The 21,415-nt window shown below is 42.6% G+C and overlaps 1 protein-coding gene across 4 annotated transcripts in view; it reads right to left on the reverse strand.

The window, feature by feature from the left end:
* Positions 1 to 1,472: 1,472 nt before the first annotated feature.
* Positions 1,473 to 21,415, reverse strand: part of GPM6B (glycoprotein M6B) — a gene marked incomplete at both ends in the record, with an annotated part of 28,858 nt that continues 8,915 nt past the window's right edge. For 2 of the 4 annotated variants that reach the window (XM_079535960.1, XM_079535958.1), the window contains 6 exons: positions 1,473 to 1,622; positions 3,844 to 3,909; positions 4,214 to 4,287; positions 5,810 to 5,981; positions 8,918 to 9,074; positions 11,993 to 12,179. In XM_079535960.1, the coding sequence (XP_079392086.1) occupies positions 1,473 to 1,622; positions 3,844 to 3,909; positions 4,214 to 4,287; positions 5,810 to 5,981; positions 8,918 to 9,074; positions 11,993 to 12,179 (806 nt within the window). Of the gene's footprint in view, positions 1,623 to 3,167; positions 3,249 to 3,843; positions 3,910 to 4,213; positions 4,288 to 5,809; positions 5,982 to 8,917; positions 9,075 to 11,992; positions 12,180 to 21,415 lie in introns of those variants that run through there. The other 2 variants (XM_079535961.1, XM_079535959.1) reach the window with 1 other exon arrangement.

Consider the following 21,415-nt stretch of genomic DNA (forward strand, 5'->3'; position numbering starts at 1 on the left):
TGCAACAGGTAAGAACATACACTAGGCTATTTGTCATATTTGCTCTACACCGACCAACTCTGACCCCCTTTTAAACTGTAAAATCAGACTTCAATATTTAACAAAAAAGAAATTATATTTGCAGTTAACACCCCTCCCCCCCCCAAAAAAATGCCTCTTTTAAATCTGACTTCAGGAAATTTTGTGCTTCCTTTGACTTATACTCAGCAAGCAGTCAAAACTATCGAACCACACGTCAGCATAACATGGGTATGACTCAAATACTCTTTTTTTTTTCCCCCAAACGAATGATGCATTTTACTTTTCCCCCAACATTTATATATATATATATATATATATCATATAGAACAAACACCAAATATACCATCACTAATACTCAAGATATCACTGAAAGCTTCTGAAATAAAACATATTAATTAGAAGGCAGACTTCTATGGGAAATGACTTTAAGATGGCACCGGTTTGCGTCGTCGTTTTCTGAACACCACGTTTTCTTAATGTGCTAATGAATTTGTAAAAAGGAAAACACGTAAGCACTGACTATAAATTTGCTAAGCACCAAGATAGAGAAAGGTGGACATCCTGTGTTCTGTTTTATGGCTGTCGTCGTTACTGTTTGTGTCAAACTCTGCAAACTTTCTCATCTGCTCATTTGGAGTAGTCACATCAGCGTCATTTTAATAAGGTAACACTTTTCACTTGCAATGTAGGATAATGGTCTCCTGCCACTATATAAATGCTAAGACATTTATAGAAAATAAATATTAAGGCAAAGCTGACATTTATTTTCAAAGAAGGGGATCATTATCCAGATCCAAGCGTCTACATTCCATTAAATAGTTAATAAAAAGATTAACACTTGGGACAGCTGCGCAACACTCGGGTAAGCACAGGGGAGCGACTGCTGCATCGTAAAAAAGTGTGGCACAAAAGTAGATGGCTGTTCCTGTGGCCCGTGTAAAGAGTGTTCAGAGTGCCCTATTACAGCCTAGGAAATGCTGCAGCAGCCGTGCTTTCCAATGAGCACACGCTGCTGTCAGAAATCGCATCCAGCCGCAGATTCGTGTGGTATATAAACCGAGATCCTAAATCACGCGTCTTACACGTGCCTGTGGCTAAGGGCTGCACAAATCCCTACTGCTTGCTGGCTTGGAGCACCCGCCACAGTTTTGTGCAGGACTTCACACTGCATGTCAAATAGCAAATATCAAAAGTCTCGAAGAATAATTTGGTCACTCATTGTGAAGTGTTGCCTTTTAAAATGCCTGGAATAAAACCTCCGTTCTCTGTATGAAAGGATGGAAGATTACCCATGGGAACATTTCCCTATGAACGTGTTCCAGGAGCTTGAACGTGAAGCTTTTACACTTCTCTATAATTTTGTTTGGTAGACACACATCTTACTGCAGAGCAGCTATTTGTTGATTTGTCAGAGCTACAGAATTCTTCTGCTGAATTACTGTGGCAACCATTTATGTGTAAGAATTGAGTTGCTCTTTTGACCGAGACTGGATATCCTGAAGCTCCTGCTCTTCTTTTGCTTTGATATCTTGGTAGGCCTGCATTTTGCTTGCATCCTTTAAGTAGGCCCAGTTAGAAGACAGTATCATGAGGAAGTGGATCTGGAAGAGAAGGGTGAGCATGATGGCTAGTGAGCATGTCAAGAGGCAAAGCAAGCTGCTAGTTAGATTAATAGACGCTCTTTACAATAACAACCAAAAAAAAGTTACTCTACGTTAATAAGCATTCTGTTATTAAAACAAGCACAGAGGCTATTTTCAAAGGTCTCTAGAATTCTGCATGCTAATTTTGAGGTTGGTTATTCACAACGTAGAGAAAGTTAGTATCGTGGTAATTAAATGAGCTACAGGGTTGTACGGATCAATTAAAATGCAGAATGGGGGGAAGTGAGAAAAATAAACGTTCGTTTGTACGTGGCAATTTAGAACATCTGCAAACTGGAGGTGCTCAGAAAAACTGCTTGCTAAGGTGGTGGTGCTTATGTACACTCAAGCCCAGCTCCTGGTAATTCTTTTCCCCCAACAAGCAGATGAGAACTCCACCCTCCCCCTCGAAAAAGTCTGAAATTGTAAACGGTTTTATTTAGGTGAACAAGGCTACAGTAACACATGGAAAAGTTAAACAACAAAACACCAGTCCAAAACTAAGCAAAAGCATGCAGGCTCTGGGTTAAGAAGTCTTAATCGTGTATCGTTACAGCTACATTTTAAACTTCCACCCTCTAACTTCAGGTGAAAACTCTTACGTGTAGCAACTGTTCTTTTTTTGTAATTGTGGGGACTTTTTCTGGTTTGTGAATTCATCTCTTTCCAATTTCTTTTCTCCAGGCTTCATGCAAAAAAAATCTACGTCTGAAAAACACTGATTCACTTCTCCTTTATTCCCCCCCAACAGTGTAAAAAATGTCTCTATGCTCTATGCATGGTTTTGCTTCCTGTGCAGTCATACTTACATTTTTGAGATCTGGCTACCGAGAAATCAGTTACTAAAGTGCAAGCCACAAATGAGAAACTATTTATATGTTATTTCATACTAGCTTGGGGCCCAAAACCAGAATGTGATTGTTTGACGCCGAGCTAATGCAGGATGTACTGCCTTCCAGAGGGAGTGATTTGGCAATTGTTTGGAAATGAAGTAAAAGAAAATAATCAACTTAATCATCCACGCACCAGAAATACAGCCAAGTAATTCATAGCACTGGAGCTTCTCATCTCTGCCAAAAGAGACTGACACTGCTTTATTACTCTTTTTATCCCGTATCGTGCATGTTCAGCATGCTCGAGGTTTTTGAAGTTGTCATTCACAGCGAAGAGTAAATGAGTAATTCTGTTCCAGAATATTTGTTTTAGAGAAGAGTGTTGGAAAGCAAAATGGAGCCGTCAAATGAAAACATCCTATCTCCAAAAGAAAATTCGTGAACAGTCCCTACAGTAACTGAATCCTCTCAACACGACAGAATAGCCAGATCTCATCCACATCATAGTTCATATACAAGAAGTCATTTTATTAATCTGATAAGCTAAATGAGGCTTATTGAAGCTATTTACAATTACTGTAACAAAATTCAGAAAGCTAGACTTTTAGCCTAGGGTGTCAGTGGTATTTTTCAAGCTACGCAATGCAGCTCTTTACTGGGCTTATACAATTTAGAATTTAGTGCAGCAATCTTCCCGACTCTTAAACTTCAAAACAGCATAGTTATATGTAGTAGCCATCATGTAGATCAGCTGGTGGAAGAGAACAAAATACAGGAGAGTAAGACACAACAAGGTGACGGCTCAAGCCCACTTGGGCAACTGTTGATACTTTTAAAACAGATGCTATTTGGGGCTTCTTGCAGGGTGAAGATGCAAGATCAATTACTCGCCATTTATCCCTTGAGTAGAATCTACATACAGACCAAAGGCTGTTTTGCCAAAGGACAGGGACCCTTACACCTGGACTTGGCACTGCAGGGTTGGACTGGTCAAACTGCCTGGGTCCAGACATAAGAACGGCATTCAAGCCGTTCAATCCCGTAAACTACAAGAATGAAAAGAAATGGTGGGCATAAAAACACCAGTAGTGGGCAAAAGTGGGATTTTAAAAGGACACGTGAAGAAGTTTTCTTCCTAAGCATAGGGTAGATGGGTCAAGATGACTTCCTAAAGCAGAAGTAACTTGTAATGACTGAAGCGGAGCAGCAAATAACTGGATGATTACAGCTTGTCCTCCTTTCTGTGTAGGGTCACTATTTTAAAGATGCGTAAAATTTGGTCTTAAAGCATCTTAAGCCTGAAAGGAACACATTTTACAGTAAAAAAAGTAAAAACTTCTACCCACCAATGCTATGACAGTGGCACCAGCTCCAGCACAAGCCACAATGAACAGGTGGTAAGACATGTAGAACTAGAGAGAAAAACATGTTAAAACACTTTAATTAAAGCAACTGAGGATGGTATAAAACACATTTCAACTATTATAAAGAATAAAAAATAGGCTGTCTTCATAGCAAAGCTTTAAAAAACTAGAATGTTCAGAAAACACTTGTTTTTTGATGCACAGAGACAAAGCACTTTCATTGTTCTTTTTAAATTAATCTCTTTACACTGCCAGTATTAGTTTCCTCAAGAAACTGCCATCAGGTTAGCTACTGCCCTGTGCCTCACTCAGCAGCCTGGAGGCAGAAGGCACACACAGGGCGTCTGCATACCTCATTTGTGTTGCAGATGTTCTCCAGGATCGGACCGCAGGCTTTGCCAGGTACAGCATTCCATGGGATAATACCTGAAATAGCACAGCAAAAGAAATCACTAATTTTAGGAATTGGTGCACACTTTCTGTTCCTTTCTCATCTTATCCTCCCACTTGCCAGTTGCGTTCCCATTTTGGGCATCCACACATTGACCAGCACAGCTTTGAATTGGCAGGAGGAATTAACTCGCTCAAACTGCGCGTTCTCTTTATACCAAGGCTTCCTGCCAAGCTGTGTTCTCAGATGTGGCTTTCCCATATGGCAGCCAAATGGTCGGCTTATGCACTTCAGGTCCAGTATGAGACTGAAGCTGCCTGCTCCCTGACTGGGGACTGAAGGGGATCATCTGCACTTACAGACACCTGGCACCATTCAGGACAGCAATGCCTTACAAGGTTGAGTTCTACTCCACCGAGTAGGTAAAAAAGCAGTAAGTGAGAGCTGCTACAAGGTCTGGTCTGCCATACCCCCACATACTCCTAATTACTTCTCTTATGTGACTGAAAATCAGAAAAGTCAACAGGAATCTTATGAGTTTAAAATAATCTAAACTTTTAGACCCATTACAGATGTAAAGCTTAAGCAGAAGCCATGGCTCAAAAAAGGAAAACAGCACTTTGCCTCCCCACTGTAACCTACATTTCAAACTCAGCTGGTTGGAATTAGGTCACTGATACTATCTCAGGACAGTATGGCTTTTGGAAAGAAAAACTTCACAGGATTTACTTTAAAGCCACTTTCTTCCCTGCAACTGCAAAATACAGTTGAAGACCCTCGGTTATGGCTGCCCCCAGAGCAGAAGGAGCAAGGAAGCACAAGCAGCCAATTCTGTGAGTAATTAGAAATCAGTATGAGTTCATTAATGTTTGAGGCACAGTTCATTGCTGGTTTTTGCTTTTCAGAGAATCATAGAATCATTAAGGCTGGAAAAGGCCACTAGGGTCATCTAGTCCAACTGCTAACCCATTACACCATGCCCACTAACCATGTCCCTCCCTCCACGTGTTCCTTGAACACATCCAGGGATGGTGACACCACCTCCCTGGACAGCCTGTGCCACTGCTTCTCTGCTCTTTCAGAGAAGAAATATTTCCTAATATCAAACCTGCACCTCCCCAGGCACAACTTGAGGCCATTTCCTCTTGTTCTGTCTGAAAGTAACTGAAAGTAATAGTTAAGGCACAATTCAGGCGTTACATAAAACAGCCTTCTGGTAAGAAAAAATATATACAAATAGGTTCAAGAAAACAGAATCTGGTTATCTCTCAGCTCTGCCTCTAAGCAGTTTATTTTGAGGCCGATCTATTTTTACACTTAATATTATAGTATTGCAAACTGCTACAGAATCATTTCAGATAAATGACTTGCCAGTTCAATTGAACTGATTGCATCTGGAAAGAGATCAATGTAATCTGAATTAATTAGAAAAGCAATAGCACACCCAGGGATACAAGATGCTTTTGCATTCGGTTCGTTTGATAAAGCTGAAACAAAACTACTGAAGACAGACCAAGGAGAGAGGATAAAGCATTTAATCAGGATTTGAGTAAGTACCGTATTGCCTGATATCCACACAGATCTGGTCTCCTGGAACCGTCATGTTTATCTGAAGAGATTTGATGACTTCGCAAGTTGACCATATGTTATAGAACATAAAGACAGGCACAGCAGAGAAGCCAAAGACCCCGAGCCAGGCCACTCCAAGCACATAGGTGAGGAAAACAAACTGGGCAGAGAAAAGACAAGCACTTCACATTTGCTCTTTGAAAAGAGTACTTGATTTTTCCTTAAAAATTCTTCGATACAGTCTTTAAACATACTTTCAGAAATGAAGTAATGAGGTATTTAACTTCCATTAACGTACGCTCATATTTCCATGCACATGAACAACCTCAGCTTAAAAACACTTTGCTGCTCTCAGTGCTACTGAGAAAGTAATTCAGGCATTTCTTTTCTCATCAAGCTGCTAGAACAAACAGCATGGCCTCCCGAGCCAGCAACCTATTCCTTTCTCAAGAGGCTCAGTGAAGCAGGGATGCTGGTTGTAGGCTAAAACTGATAGAATGCCAACAGGAGTCAGAATAAAGATATTTCTTTTTTGTCAGCTGTAATATACCAGCACTTCCATGCAACTTGCAAATCACAACAATAGAGTGAATCAATGTTTGCAGAGCTTTTCTCTGCTCCCTGATTTACTGAAATCAATTATGAATGTAACAAATGAGAACACCTATTTTTGAAAACATACTATGTTCACTACAAGTCAGAAAGCTGGAACTGATCTAATACACATTGCCAAGAAGAAAATTACTTACTTCACCTCAGAGAAGATCATGGAATTTCCCACTGAAATTTGATGGTCTGTGTTCTCTTTTTTTAAAAAAAAGAAATTACCTGCATTTTCTTTGGTGAGATTACCAGGTATGGCACTCACTGCTTTGGAAATCTCCAGCTTCCTCCTCCCACTGGACCTCCTCTCTCTTCCCTCTTCTTCCATGTTAAGTTTTATGGTGACGTACTACTCAGAGCTCTGGCATCAGCTCCTAGCTTACCCCTCCTCGAGAGAGTTTGGAATCAACTTGCAAAGCGTGGAAACTCTTTTTACACCTTGCACACACCTTCTCACTGTTATTTAACTCTAGGTAGGAAGGCTTTACTTTGCAGCAGAACACTGACGCTGTACTCCTATGTGAAACCTGTGTGCCGGTGCAGCAAGGATGGGAAAAGCTCTGATGGGGAGAATTGTCTCAGCCTGGCCCCAAACTGAACAAATCCTGCAGTGGAGGAAGTCTGCATCCTCAGAGGTGTTTCCAGCCACACTGAAGAAGGCTGGAGATCTTACAGCAGTGGTTCAGCGTTTGGTTAGGCTTTGTAGGGAAAGGTGACACATGGGCAGCTGGAAGTACCTGTAAAACTAAGACAAACACCCCAAAAAACAAACAGCTTGTCTTGAATTTATATACCACTGATCTGAAATACTCCACTTTTTGCCAAACGCTGGAAGATCTCTCACTGGCTCATAGTATCAACCAAGTGGAGCGGTTTAAAGGATTTCTGTGACTATGCTATGAATAAAAAGTGGGCTTGCATGTGTGTATTTGAAATATCCGTGAGAAGGAGAACACAAAGCCTTCAACTCCTACAATAGCTATGAAAAAGCACCATCGATCTCACGTGTAATAGAGATAAACTGTTGGAAACAGTTACTGTGTGTTACCACAGCCAGGAGAAACAGCTCTGTCAAGTCAGAAGTCTGTCTCCTGTAATAATCCTATGCGACTTGGAGGGGACTGCCCCCAGCTTAGTGATGTCAAATTGGCAGAAAAACCACTGGATGCCCAAAAGCTGCTGCGAGCACCCAGCTGCAGCCACCAGACTGCAAAAATATTATTTCTGCTTGCAAACCTTGTGATTTTCTGCGTGTCACGCTGGTATTTGTGTATGCAGCTGACAATCATGTGCTTGCAACTACCCAACTGCAGAAGCAATTATCCACAGTAATGGAATGCACATATGTCTACGTTTCCACTGTATTTTGCATCTTTGGAAAATGCTGTTTTAGACATAATTTTGCTCCACAGCGAAGATACTTTCCAAGAATAAGAATGAGAGAATAGCTGCTTAACTGGGCAATGATCAAATCCTTATTTTTATTAGCTCTTGAAAAATTCAATAAGCATCCAACAGCACAGCGGAAAATTGTTAACCTTCATGAAAATAAACACGCATCTTCTTTGTATTTAGCCAGCTGAAAGCACATATTTTTTATGTACAGGATATAGGCTGTAGATTAAAATGCAACAATCACATCAAAAGCCTCTGCTCTTCTCACCCACACTTTCCCATGGGCGATCTGTCACACTGCTTATCTTCCTCCAGAACTATGAGCTTTGAATTCAGATTTTCAGCAATAGCTTTGAAATCCTGTCTCAGAAACATAGTTACGTTGCTGTTCTTGCAGAGTGCGCCCTGGGGGGCAACGTGGGTGAGAATCTGAAGTTTTATTTTTAGTTAAACTTTGTTTAAAATGTTGTGCTAATACAGAAGAACATTGAAGAGAAGAATGGCTTGAAACTTTAAGGCTCTAAGTGCTTTAGCTTTGCAAAAAAAGACTCATTATTATGCCTGTATCCCTTCTGCCATCTGCAAAAGCAAGATGGAAATATTTGATTCAAGTGCTGTGACGTTGTGAAGCTTCATTCATTGCTGTTTGTTTGAAGGATCCAGACATCCTCATGTAGAATAGACTGAGGAAGTCAGAGGCACTGCAGTCTGCTACTTAAATAGCTCTGCAAACCACAGCCCTTTTACAGTCTGCCCTTACCATTGTTTGCACACCCCGTGTTCAAAAGTGCAACTTTAATTCTGCCTCATATTGAGCGCTTCAGAATCAGCTGCCTCCACGAGTTTTGAACAGTGAGTTCAGCTTTAGCAGGGGGAGGCCTTGGAAGCACCCCAAAAGTCAACACAGAGAGTTTGGATTTGACCGAGCATCCCTGAAGCTCAAAGAAGAATGAGCAGCAGGGATTGGCTCTGCCCACCCATAAGGAGTTACAGGCAGCAGCAAGACACAGTGGTTCAAAAAAAACCCACAGGATTCAAACTGAGCCTGATGGGTTTTAGCAAGGAATGGCAAATGTTCCCAATTCCAGCACTACTCACCATTCCACTGATGCAGCGGCCACAGGCTGTTGTTTTAAACTCTCCATGCAGCTCCTTCACAGCACTTGTTGTATAAAAGCCTTCTGCCAAAAGGATTATTCCATACAAGAAGAAAAACGATGCAATGCCATAAATTACATACTGCATTAGCTGTATTCTAAAATGGAAAAGAAAAAAAGACAATTAGATTTCAGTCCTATTAAAACAAAGCAAGTTCTCCCTAATCGTAACAGGTATGAGACAATTCCTTTTTCAGAAACACAGTTCAGGGCTCTTTGATGCATTTTAAACGAGTGGGCTGCAGGAGGGTGCTACATCGACTGCCCCACTGCCACAGGCATGCCCTGCTGATGTTCATAAGTCCTGTGTCTGCTCAAGCATCTCCTGTTTGTGCTGTGGCTCCTGCGCTGAGTGCTGTTAGTCATAAGCTGGAGGCCTCCATTTCATGCCTTCACCACAAAGCTGTGCCTTCCTGTGATTGATCCCAACGCTGGACTTGGGGAATGTCTGATAGCTCCAGCATTTCTGAGGCAGGAAAGGATCTGATCCACTGGCTGAACTACCAGGCTCTGTGCTGGTTCCTTGGGCTTGGGGGAAAGAAGTAGTCCCTGAAGTTCACCACTTCCACCAGTAAAATCCAGTTAATGTGTGTTTGCAGATGTATGTACATCCAGTGACATTGTTTGCAGTGAGTGCTCTTGAACCACAGTTCGGGAAGGTACTTCCAAGCAAGCAGACCACTTCAGCACCTTAAGTCACACTTAAGCTCCCCTAAATGCAGGTAAATGTTAAAAAAGTGAAAGAAGTATCTAGACAACCCTTCCATTTGAGATACTCTTGAAATGTGCAGAGGAATGCTACAAGGCACATGCCTTGGATCTTATCCAAGGAGGTTCTTCATTCCCTACAAAATCTACTGCCAGCAGTGATACCGTTAAGTGTTTTTACTCTGGCTGGAACAGTTAACAGAAAGAATCATCTATAATACCAGCAATCTCATCACAGATTCAGCAAACATGCTAACTGTTTTGAAGGACCAGAATGGCAGATCTTCTATACAACACTTCTGGTCTCCAAAAATCACACTTGATCATAGAATAACAGAATCATGGAATGCTTTGGTTTGGATGGGACCTTCAAGGTCACCTAGTTCCAACCTCTGCTATAGGCAGGGACACCTCCTACTAGACCAAGCTGCTGAAAGCCCCTTCCAGCCTGGCCTTGAACACCTCCACAGAGGGGGCATCCGCAGCCACTGTGGGCAACCTTTTCCAGTGTCTCACCACCCTCACCGTAAAGAATTATCATTAGCACTAACTTCTCCACAACTTATATTCTTTAAAAAAATATATAGATATATGTTTGTTGGGATGAAGATTTTTAATGAAGCTATTCATAGAACAGAAAGATTAATTTCATAGGTCCATACTGCTTTTAATTTTTTTTTAATGGTACATCTATGTATGCCTTTCCTCAGATTTTTTTTCAATTCTTACTACTCTCCCTCAACTGGCTTCCAGCACAGACACACATCTCCGAGGAACACCTGCATGATTTAGCTTCATTTGAAGAAAACTGATTACCACAATTTACATAGTTAAGCATTACCCAGGCAGAACGTAAACCTCCTGCATGAAAACAGGATATTGATCATTTAAAATTACATGTGGGAAGTGAAGTAGCATTTATGTTTATTTTCCAAACTGATTCAAAATAACAGGATAAATCCACTGCACCTGTGCTGCAAAGCATAAAGAAATTAACTCATTTGAGGGACAACAGAATTCATTTTAGTGTCACTAACAGTCCAGAAGACTATGGATGTTACTAAAAATTAGCAATATGAAAACTGGCTAAAAATCAATTCCACAAATGGTGGCCCACTAGTATATTTTTCATGGAATTTACATCTCTTGGCATTAAATTCTTTGCCCTTTTCTGTCACTTCACCTCTCCAGCCTTTCTTGTTTGCCTTGAACAGAGCTGGAGCTCTTCGGTAAGAGTCTCACAAACCCCCCAGCTGCTGAAGCTGCCTTGACAAGAAATCTTGTCAACAACTCTCCAAAATGCAAAGCTTGTGCCTGCTGTGGCTACTTTTGCAATTTAATTTGCAAATTCTAAGAACAGCTGCTCATTGTTTCTCTCTAAATTTTTATGCTAATGGCAGCACCCCTGTGTTTCACACAACAGAGGACCCAGTGTCTAGCAGCAGGGGGGGGGCATGCAGTCATAGGGGATCCTGAATTTGGGCACTGGGAGGGAGAGAAGCCCCAAAACATTGCTGTAGTGCTCTCAGGGGATGGGAAGAGGTGGGATGTAGCAGTCTTAGGCTCAGTACCTGCAGATTTGTGGTCTGTGTCCACATGAGCTAAAAGGGAGGCTATTACCAAAAAGAAGCCTCTCCCCCAAACATGGAGAATTAAGTGCACTGGACTGAAATCTAATACAAAAGTCTTCAATTGCTGTCCTAAAAGCTGGGTAGACGAGCAAAATCTGTGCAAAACCTTCTCAGCACAGGGTATATATAATGCCCAGATGGCGCTGTGAAGAGCAGCATGGATTCAAACCACCATATACTCAGGTTCTCTGTTAAAACAAACTGGATATTTGCTTCAGTGGGGTTGGATACAGAGCCAAGATTGTTCCCCCATAGTAATAATCACCCCAGCAAATAAGAACCAGTAGCCTCGTGATTCCAACACATTTATTTGTGAAATCTAATTCAAGTGTAGGATCTTATCTTCCCTGTACACAAAGCTGCTTCTCCACCCTGGGCACATTATTGCCTTCTGATTGCTGACAGAAGCTGGGTGCAACTCTGGAGCAGTAGGTATAAAGCAGGTATTTTAGAGATCTTTGAAATGGATGTAATGAATATAAATGGGTTAAAGTAGGATACACGTGCTGCTTTTTTGTGTGTAAACATCAAAAAACACCCAAAGATGTTGGACAAACAAGCATAGCAATGCTTGGGGATGGTGATTGAGATGCAAATCCATCTCTACCAGCTCAGCAGGAGGGGCTGGGATGAACAATGGGTCTTCTACAAACAATGGCAATGGGAGGCATACTTACACTTCACTCAGCAAAGCATGGTCAGTGGCAGTCGTGGAGAAGTGCTGCTCAAGGATGGACTCGGTGCCTGTGAGCGCCACATGGCCGCAGCCACAGAACAAGGCGACCCCCGAGAAGCAGAGAATGGTTGCCACCAGCGAAGCATATGGCACTCCTCCTAGGCACTTAATGCAACATTCAAAGCAACCTAAGCAGAAGAGAGAAATCAAAAGAAATGTTATGAGCAAAAAGGAAAAGAATATTCAGTCTCTGCTTGGTAAAAAGCCACAGGGAATAAAAGGCCCAGACACTGTCACTGCACTAAGCAAAAATCTATAGATGGTGCAAGAAAGCATCATCCTCTGAACACTGACCTACAGATCTGTCAGAGTGAACTCAATGCCCAGAAAGTGGGCCGAGTACTCCCAGTTTTACAGGATCAAGAGGAGATCGATGGGACAGCCTGTGAAATGGAAAAGGAAAAAAAAAATGTTTGTCTGAAGTGGTCCACTGTGACCCAGCTGCTGACACAGAGCTCGCCACACTCCAGCACTGCTGGTATTAAGGACACGAGCACCAGGTGTGCTGGCACTGCTCAGAAAGCTGGAGAAGCACTCAAGCCAGTGAAGCCTTTTGGAGAAATGAAGGATGTGTGGAAACCACGGCGGTCTGCAAAACCTAACTACTCTGCAAACTGCCATGGTTCCTGAGTATCTTTGTCTAAACCCATATACGGATACAGATCTATCAACAGAAAACATCAGTGGGTGACAAAGGGTAGCAATTTTTATCGAGTGGTGAGATGGAGTGGAATTACACAGACAATACATTTCCAGCTTTATAGGATGCACTGGATTTACAGTGATCCCTGACTACAGTCTGCAGTAGCATAATCATAGTTTTAATGAAATTTATTGCGTAAGCAGTCTGAGTTAAGAAAACGACCCCCCAGAACTGCTGCTGGCAAACACTGCAATAAGGTCGTGGCAGCTGAATTACCAGGCTCCTCCCCACCGCGCTGCCTGAAAGTCCATCTGCTTGCAGAGCTGGGAAATGTAAATCGGAAACAAACACAGCTTTTAAGTGCGTTATAATGGTAATGGCAATCCATACCAATTCATTACTTCAGGGTGACGGCATTAAGCTGTCTCCATTAACGTACATTTCATACAACTGCGCAAAGCACAAGCCATTAGGACGCCGCTCAATGCTGTGCCTGGCGTAGCCAGATCCTGCTGGACAGCACAACATGAAGAAATGATGTGCAGGTATGGGACTGCTGAACCTACACGTCCCAGTGTCCTCAGAGTCCTACACCGTGTCACAAGCATAAGACTCTCCATTTTGAATGCCACTAGCAAGTGCCTAAGTCAAGCTAGAGAAGCTACCACCAGGGAAACAACCTATGAAATGCCACTTTGCTAACTATGGGTGAGGTGTAGTTGCATGGGAGCAAGCCTGGGAAGCATTTGTAGCTGAGTCCATAGCTGGAAGCCGCACAGTGGGAGCTGCCTCCAGGACAGAAACACAGCAACAGCCACAGACATGGCAGTGGGGCACTCAGGGACGAGGCACAGCAAGCAGACACAGACGAGCACTACCACAGAAAATCATCTCTGGTATTCATCTTATCAGAGAGGTCCAGGGTTGAGCTCAGACAGCAGACCTTGCAGAGCGAACCTCAGCTGTGGTGCCTGGGGGATGTGCCTGATGGCAGTCCCCAAGCCACATGTCAGGCATAAGGGCAGTCCTACACGTCAGGCTGGCTCACCTCCCTCTGCACTTGCCTCCACATCAGACCCAAATCTCCAAGAGTTAACCCTGGAAATTGCTGCACCTGGCTTGGGATCAGCATTAAAGGCCTGCCCAGGCCTAATGGCACAGCAAGTCAGCAAAGCGTGTGCAGCAACGCACAGCCGCAGCCTGGCATAAAATGGCCTCCCAGGTCCTACTGTGAAGGAGCAGGCAACCAAATACCTGCTTGCTGGTTGGTGGGCAGGAGGTCAATCACATCACTGATCAACTCATGGAAGGACCCCATCAGGAATGGGAAATAAAAGCAGCTAGAAGTAAAGCCAAGAGACCCTTGAGCAAACTGATGGTGGCAATCCCTCTTCCAAGTTCCAAGGCAATCTCTCTTCCAAGTCACTAGCAGCTGCACACAGCACCTTTGTGGCTGTACTCTGTGTGTCTCACCCCAACAGCTCAAGTATGAAGGCACACCACAATATTTGGGTGGTCTTCATTGTATCAGGTCAGACCAGGGCTCCAGGAAACCCTATGAAGTCTGTAGGGTGAGGCAAAGGAAGCTGCCCAGATGTGGAACTGCAGGAACCACTCACACCAAACTTCGACCAGAGGCAGAGGGGCTTCAGCTTACATGGGCATTGCATGCAGCTAGCTTCTAAGTGAACAAAAGCAGCCCAAAACAGCCCCTTTCCATGAAACAGAATCCATGTAGTTGTTGGGCACCCAAATCAACGCAAGAGCTCCTGCACAACTCTTGCTGGAAACTAAATTCATTCCCCAGCTGGACAACAGAGTTGGTTTTATGTATTTATATAGAGATAGATAGATAGATAGACAGATAGATAGATAGATAGACAGATCTCCCCTAAAACAAAGGAAGCTTTCAAAACCAGCTAAAATCAAATGTTCATCAAGCACTAAGACAGTCTTATCCAGATGCCCAGACCAGCACTGAAGCAAGACAGGATTTCTTCCCAAAAAGAAAGCTTCCTAGGCAACCTTCCTAAGGCAACCTGCTTTATGATCACTCTCTGAAACTCCAAGCCAGCAAATACCCATTACTGTATGCAAACCCACAATGTCTGCCTATTTTACAACCACTTTTACAAATTAGCTTGATAACACAATGATGACAACTGCAGGCTGAAGGCCTGTAAACAAAAGCTGATCAAAGTTTTAGTAGAAAATTGGACCTAATTTTTTTTTTGTTTTTAATTCTGACATGGCCAACACACTGAAGTTTTCGGCTGCACATCTACTTCTACCACAGCAGAGTAAAATGATTTAAATATGAAACTGTGCAGCACAAGTACCCGTCGTTGCATCTCCCCTTTCAATGGCCATTTTGTGCAAGGCATCACTAGAACCTTTTGTGCAACTCAGCAGAATAAAAACATTTTTTGTCCCCAGGCTGGTGAGCAGCAGTTGCCATGGAGGCAGGTTAATAACAGCCCAATGATTTGCCCAGGGCTGCCTGTGATCTTGGCTACAGATTTAACACACTCTCAGAAGGAGGCCAGCTAAAACAAGGACTGAGATTATTCTCTAGGGAATGAATGCTATTAAACACACACGCACACACACACAAATATTCTTGCTAAAGGACTAAAATAAAGAGAAAGGAAAAAAGACAGGAACCAACTATTCTTTTAATCTCCTGGAAACTATCAGTCACAGGAAATTGGTAAAGGATGAACCTACATATGTACACAAATCAGCAATTGGTTGCTTAATGTATGAAGAATAATTATATAATCTACCCAGCAGTGTACGGGCTGCTGCATATATGCAGGGGCTTAGCTATTCAATTTCCCATGTCAAACAGCAATTGTGTGGCTAAACCTTCTTTGGTACTTTAAGTACAGCTTTAAGATTTAAACTCAGAAAAGCAAGGTAGTGCAGAATTAATGGAAAGAGGTCTTAAAAAAAAAAAAAAAGCAGCAATTCTCAGAGTCTGACTCATCCAACTAAGGTCAAGATGGACTGGAACGACAATGCCTGTGCTAACAGAATGACAAAATGCAATACACTGGGATCAGTTAGGTGTCATGGGTAGTCCTAGGGCTTTCTCTAGGAAGTTAACACAGCGGCTCTGGATGCCAGGCTTGAAAAGTTGAGACAAGTGCACGTTCACAGAGCCATCACTCAAAGCAAAGCATGGGAAGCATGATGTAGAGAGTGTCCACAATACCTCCTAGACCCAGCCTGTCCTCTAACGTCCCAGACTACTTTTGAGGTTGAACTAGTGTTTGTGTATCTCTGGTAGAAACCGCTGATACTGCAAGGACTGACTAAAAGAAGGAGGAAAAAAAAAAAAAAGGAAAAAAGAAAACCTGAAGCATGGTTGGAAAAGCTCCCCATTTCAGGCAATTAAACCTCAGTGCTGCAATGGCCTCTGTCTGAGTCGGCTCCCACTCTTTTTCCTTAGAAGTTCAATTTCTTTTCACATAAATCTGTCTTCGTTTTTTTAAAGAAGAACCAATAGTTTCTTTTCCTCATTGCTTACTCCCTGCAATTGCATAATGCATTTTTAGAAGTCCTGAGACATGGTACATCTGTCCAGTTTACACATGGAAGAAGTGACATGGCATCTTCCACCCCAGAAGAATCACCTCTGCTGCATTCAGCACAGGGCTCAGGAGGTAAGCACTGAGGAACTGCTTTCACAATAAGAGAGTTGTAGGAAACCCTAGGGAAGATAAAGCACCAGATAGCATCTTAAATGCAGTCACTGCTTGTAAATTAGGTTCATTATTACGCATCTACATGAGTCCCATGTTGGGAGCACTACTCTCAATTCACGTAAGAGGAGAACTCAATACTTTACATTCATCTCCTCTTTCCCCAGCACAGAAGATTACCTAATGCCAAACATGCATAATTACCATCGGAGCCTTAAACTGCCATGGATCTTTGTCAGAAAATTAACTGTAAGTCAATGAAAACAAATGCCAGTTTTACTTTCTGACACCTACTTCATTTTTTAAAATCTCCATTCCAAACAGCTTGTGCATGGTAGGATGTACATTTTTGTACCTTACAGCATGATTGACATCTACGGGGGAAGCAGCGAGGGATGTGGGAATATGCCAGTACCTCTGAAGAAAAAACAGCATTTGCCTCCTTCTTCTCTGTGTGAGAATAAGACAGTATCTAGCAGTGAGATAATTTCCAGTTCTCACAGCTGTCACCCACACTAACTGCCAAGGGTCAGCAGCAGCAGTACAATAAGATATTTAGTCTTACAAGGGGGTAAGTTTAAAGCATGTGACAGATTTCCCTCCAAGCATTCACAGGGGCACTCAAATAAAAAGTCTTTGTGTTAAATCACTTGAAAGTCTCAGTTAAAGCTCTATTCTTACCTGTTACTGCTCTTAAATATTGCTGGTTTACAAAATATAACACAGAAAGCTAAAAACTTAGTTACAAATGATGAGAAATGCTCACTCGCCACTGTTACGGATCAAGAACATCAAACAGACTAAAGCAGTAAGTTCAAGTACAACACATCTTGTGTTTTCCTCTCACAGACTTCTTAAACCTCTTAAACAGAGAATTTCAAGTTCAACCTTTCCTACTTTTCTCCTTTTGTTCTCCTCCAATCAGAAGAGCTGTGAATTCAGTTTCTACTGAAAGAGTGCTCTTCAGAGGAGCCAGAAAACTTCATGCAAGGATGTGTCAGCCTAGCTAGATCAAGCTGCAAATTAATATATTAATATGTTTTCCTAAACAACGTGAATGGTATCGGCGATGAAGATGACCTTTGTAGACCACAGCCATCAGGGCAGTCACAAAAGGTCAGACCTGAAATCCAGCAATACCACCATTCCGTGCCTCATGGTGGCTGGTGGGAGATGTTCCTAGTGCCAGCACAGTGAGATGTGGATGGCCTGATCCACCCAGTCAGCCTCAGACTGATCTCTGCTGGTAAGGAGTTACTCAAAGGACTGAAGAGCAAGGTTTAAGTATCCCTTTCTAAGGCTTACCGGATTTATTTGCAACTTCTCCGGATATTCTCAACACACATGAACTACTCTGTTTCTACACTGTTGCAGTCCCACAGGCGGTTCCCCACTACTGAGGAGGTATTTGCTGTTCCTGCTCTAAGCGTGTCATCCTTAGAACTTCATCAGATGCTTCCCTCTCTTGTGCAGCAAACAACTAAAAATCTTTGCACTTGCCTGCTGTGCTGGAATTGGTGCAGAGAACCCACCAAGAACAAGCACTTCAGAGCCTGAAAGCACCATCACCAAGCCCTTCTTAAAAATCCATGAAGCACTAGGTACCTATGAGTAAGATTGCTAAGCTGTTCCTAAATATTCCAACAGTAAACAACTTTTTTTTAAAAAAAAAAAACATGATAACAACAAAAATACTTGTACAGTTTATCAGGCTGATTTTTTTCTTTTCACTAAAGAAAACATAACAGTCATATTGGAAAAAAAAAAAAAAAAGGCCTTTTAGCAATGCAAGACTTAGATGCAATAGCGTCTAGAAAGATGTTATTAAATGACACAGAAAATACTCTAAAAACAGAAAGCAGTAAACATAATCCCTTTTCCAACAAATCTCAGATCCACACTGTCACTTACAGGGAAAAAAAAACAAGCACTCCCACTGCAGGAAGCAGCAGGTTAAATTCTAAGACCTGTTTAGTGCCAGGACAGACACTCTGAATGGTCTTTTTACAGACTTCATCTAATTTATCTTCTTTAGATTTATTGAAATACATACACTTGCCATTTATTCCATTCCCATCCTTCTGCAAGGCTCATTAAGTTCACAGGTGTTCTAAAGGCATCATTTTCAGACAGCACAATCTATAAAATATGAATCACTACCTCCATGCTCACTGCAAGCAACCTCCCCTGGTGGTTTGCGATGTGACAGTAAGGAGCTAGACCTGCACAAGAAGGACACTGCCACCCCATGAGACTGTAGCACCAGAGAACTGCTCTTGCCCAGCTTTATTCCCTTGCACAAAGGTCTGGCAAAACATTGTCAATTTTAATTCATGTCTTCTCTGTTTTACTTTTGGTCCATGAAACAATGCAAATTAAGCCAGAAGAAATACATCTGATTTATGCTATGGAAAAGGCCTTACTTCCAACTGGTACAAAAGGGACCCCTCGAGGACAGTTATTTTTTAGCTGTGAGCTACTACTGGAGAAGAAAATTAAGTAGATGCTTTAAAAAGAGACTTCTCACATAAGGAACAGCTCAAGCAGTACTGATAAAAGCTTTGGCATTATTCTTCCCGCAGACTCGTTCTAGTATTCTACTATGCAAAGCAGCCCCTTGGGACTCTCGTACAGCCTGAGCATGTGGAAGGGCTCATTGATACACAGAGCTCAAAAAGCAAACATATTGCATCAGCAAGGGCAGCTTCTGGTCCAAGCTGTGCTGTAACTCTCAGTTGACAGACCATCAACCCACTGCTTAAGACGACTGAAGACATTCTTCCTCAACCTCACCCTGACCTTCCTCCCCTCAGTTCACCTATTCTTGCTTTCTCAGAGAAACAATCAACAGGGATTGCAAGGATTTCTGCCTCAGTAGCTGATAGATCAGGTGATTATTGTGCACAAGCTCAAGCTAAAGAGGTGAAACAGATGAGCAGAGTGCCAGAGATACTCAAATGCCTGGACATCCACACATGCTCACTGGGAGAGGCACAAAAGCACCTAAGCACTTCAGTCACAAGGGTCACTCCAATGGCTCTGTGAAATATTCTTTAATGATATCAGGGTTTCCCTGAGCAAACACCAATCCATCTGGAACTTAGAAAACACAATTTCTAAAGCTGACTTGATTTAATCAAGGGCAAGTATCTTACCTGGAAGACAGGAGTTGTGGATCTTAGCTCCACCCATCTGGCAGTCATAACTGACTTCACTCTCCACCAGCCGTCAGCACATGACTTTTGCCACATTGGATTTCAGCCACTACTACCAACTGCTTCCCCAGATGCCTCCTCCCCAGCTACAAAGAAGCACACAGAAATACAGCCTCTCCCTATATAGGATTAAAGGGCCAAAAACAGTGTGCAGGAGCATTCTGCCAAGTGAATCTAAGAATTGGTAGATTATTTCTCCATTTCAGAGAAGCCCGGGGATGCCGAGATCTTCTGTAGAGGTTCCTCCAAAATGGAACGAGAGAAGTTACAAGAAACCTGAATCACTACTAAAGAAGTCCTTTGCCCTGCAACAGCCACCATGTAGGTATTTCCCCAGCTGATGTTCCATCACTCCATGTTCAAAATTTCAGCTTGCTTCAGTAAGGGTGCAAGCTGAAAGAACACAAGGAAAAAAAAAGATTCTCAAAAAGCAAACAACGCCCACTTCCCCTGCAATGCCTGCAGCTCAGCTTACATTAAGCAGCCAGTGCTAAGTATTTCTTTCTAGAGACAGAAATGCTTCCTGGAGAAAAAAGATTGTTTTGGGCATTTTGAAGGGCTCATTGAGCTTGCAGGTGCTCTGAGGATGCCTTGGCTCAAGCACTGCAGCAAATCTCACATTGATTCTACCATTATTGCTCAAGTACTTGATGAAAGCTTAAAGTGGCTGAAAAGAGACCATGTTGTACATGAAGACCCTCTGACCACAGCAGATACCATGGGGATGCCTGAGAGGGGCTCTCTTAGTGATGTCCACACTGACATTGACAGGTCAGGTGAGATAGGAACAACCCACACTGCACAGAAACTCAAGAAATAAGGTGGGTTGTCAAAGCAGCTTGAGCTTATATCTCAGCACTCCAGCCAATGTCACGCAGCAGCAGAGAGCTGCATGCCAATGCTGAAGGGAGGTGTGTTACAGCACGTGTGTTGTGATTAAAGCCACATTTTCCCTGCAGTCTAAGGGAAAGACTAATATTTTCACTGTGGCTAATTCATGACTGGCAAGTTGGACTTGCTCAAGACCTACTCAAAACAGTCTTGCTGCTGCCTAGAAACCTTTTAATTTATTTAAGTGCAGCCACTTATAGCACCTTTCTTTGAACTGGCCTCTCTGTTGCGTGGTTTGGTTTCTATCAGTAAGAACCCTTTCTTCTTCAGCCCTTTCATAACAAGGCATCACATTTACCTACATGTTACTGTACAAAGCTTCCCAAGTCAGCCTGCAAAGGGTTCTGCTGCCTAAATAAGGGTTTCTATCCCCATTTAGGTGCCAGACTCCCAGCTGCCATGACAGAAGGCTGTGAGTCTACTCTGCGTCCGGCTCATCTGTGCCAGCACATACGGACGTGTCTCAGCGCTGGGGACAGCTGACAGGGCACAAGGCCCTGATAATCAGGCACCTGGCCTGTTGCCTCCATGCTGTCCACAGACCAGGAAAGCAGCATTCATAATCTGTCACTCCTCCCTAAACCTTTTATTCTTCTACAAAGGATCCCACATATACGGATCTGAAATTTTGACGTCTACAGCCAGCTGCGAGTCTGTCACTGGATCACTTACCATAAAATAGGGCCAAAATGAATACTGATACCGAAGATGGGACACAGAGGTTATGATTTACCTAAGTACTTGCAAAAGAAAAAAAAAAAAAAAAAAAGACACTCTGAAATGCATAAATATATAAATCCTAAAGAACAAATGGATATGAGCATATAATGGAAGCAAATTGGTGAATGTTTCTTCACAATTGCAGTTAAAGACTATGTCACAGAGGCAGACATCTCCTGAAAACAGCC

The sequence above is a fragment of the Tetrao urogallus genome (assembly GCF_951394365.1).
Source record: "Tetrao urogallus genome assembly, chromosome: 1".
NCBI classification, from domain to species: domain Eukaryota; kingdom Metazoa; phylum Chordata; class Aves; order Galliformes; family Phasianidae; genus Tetrao; species Tetrao urogallus.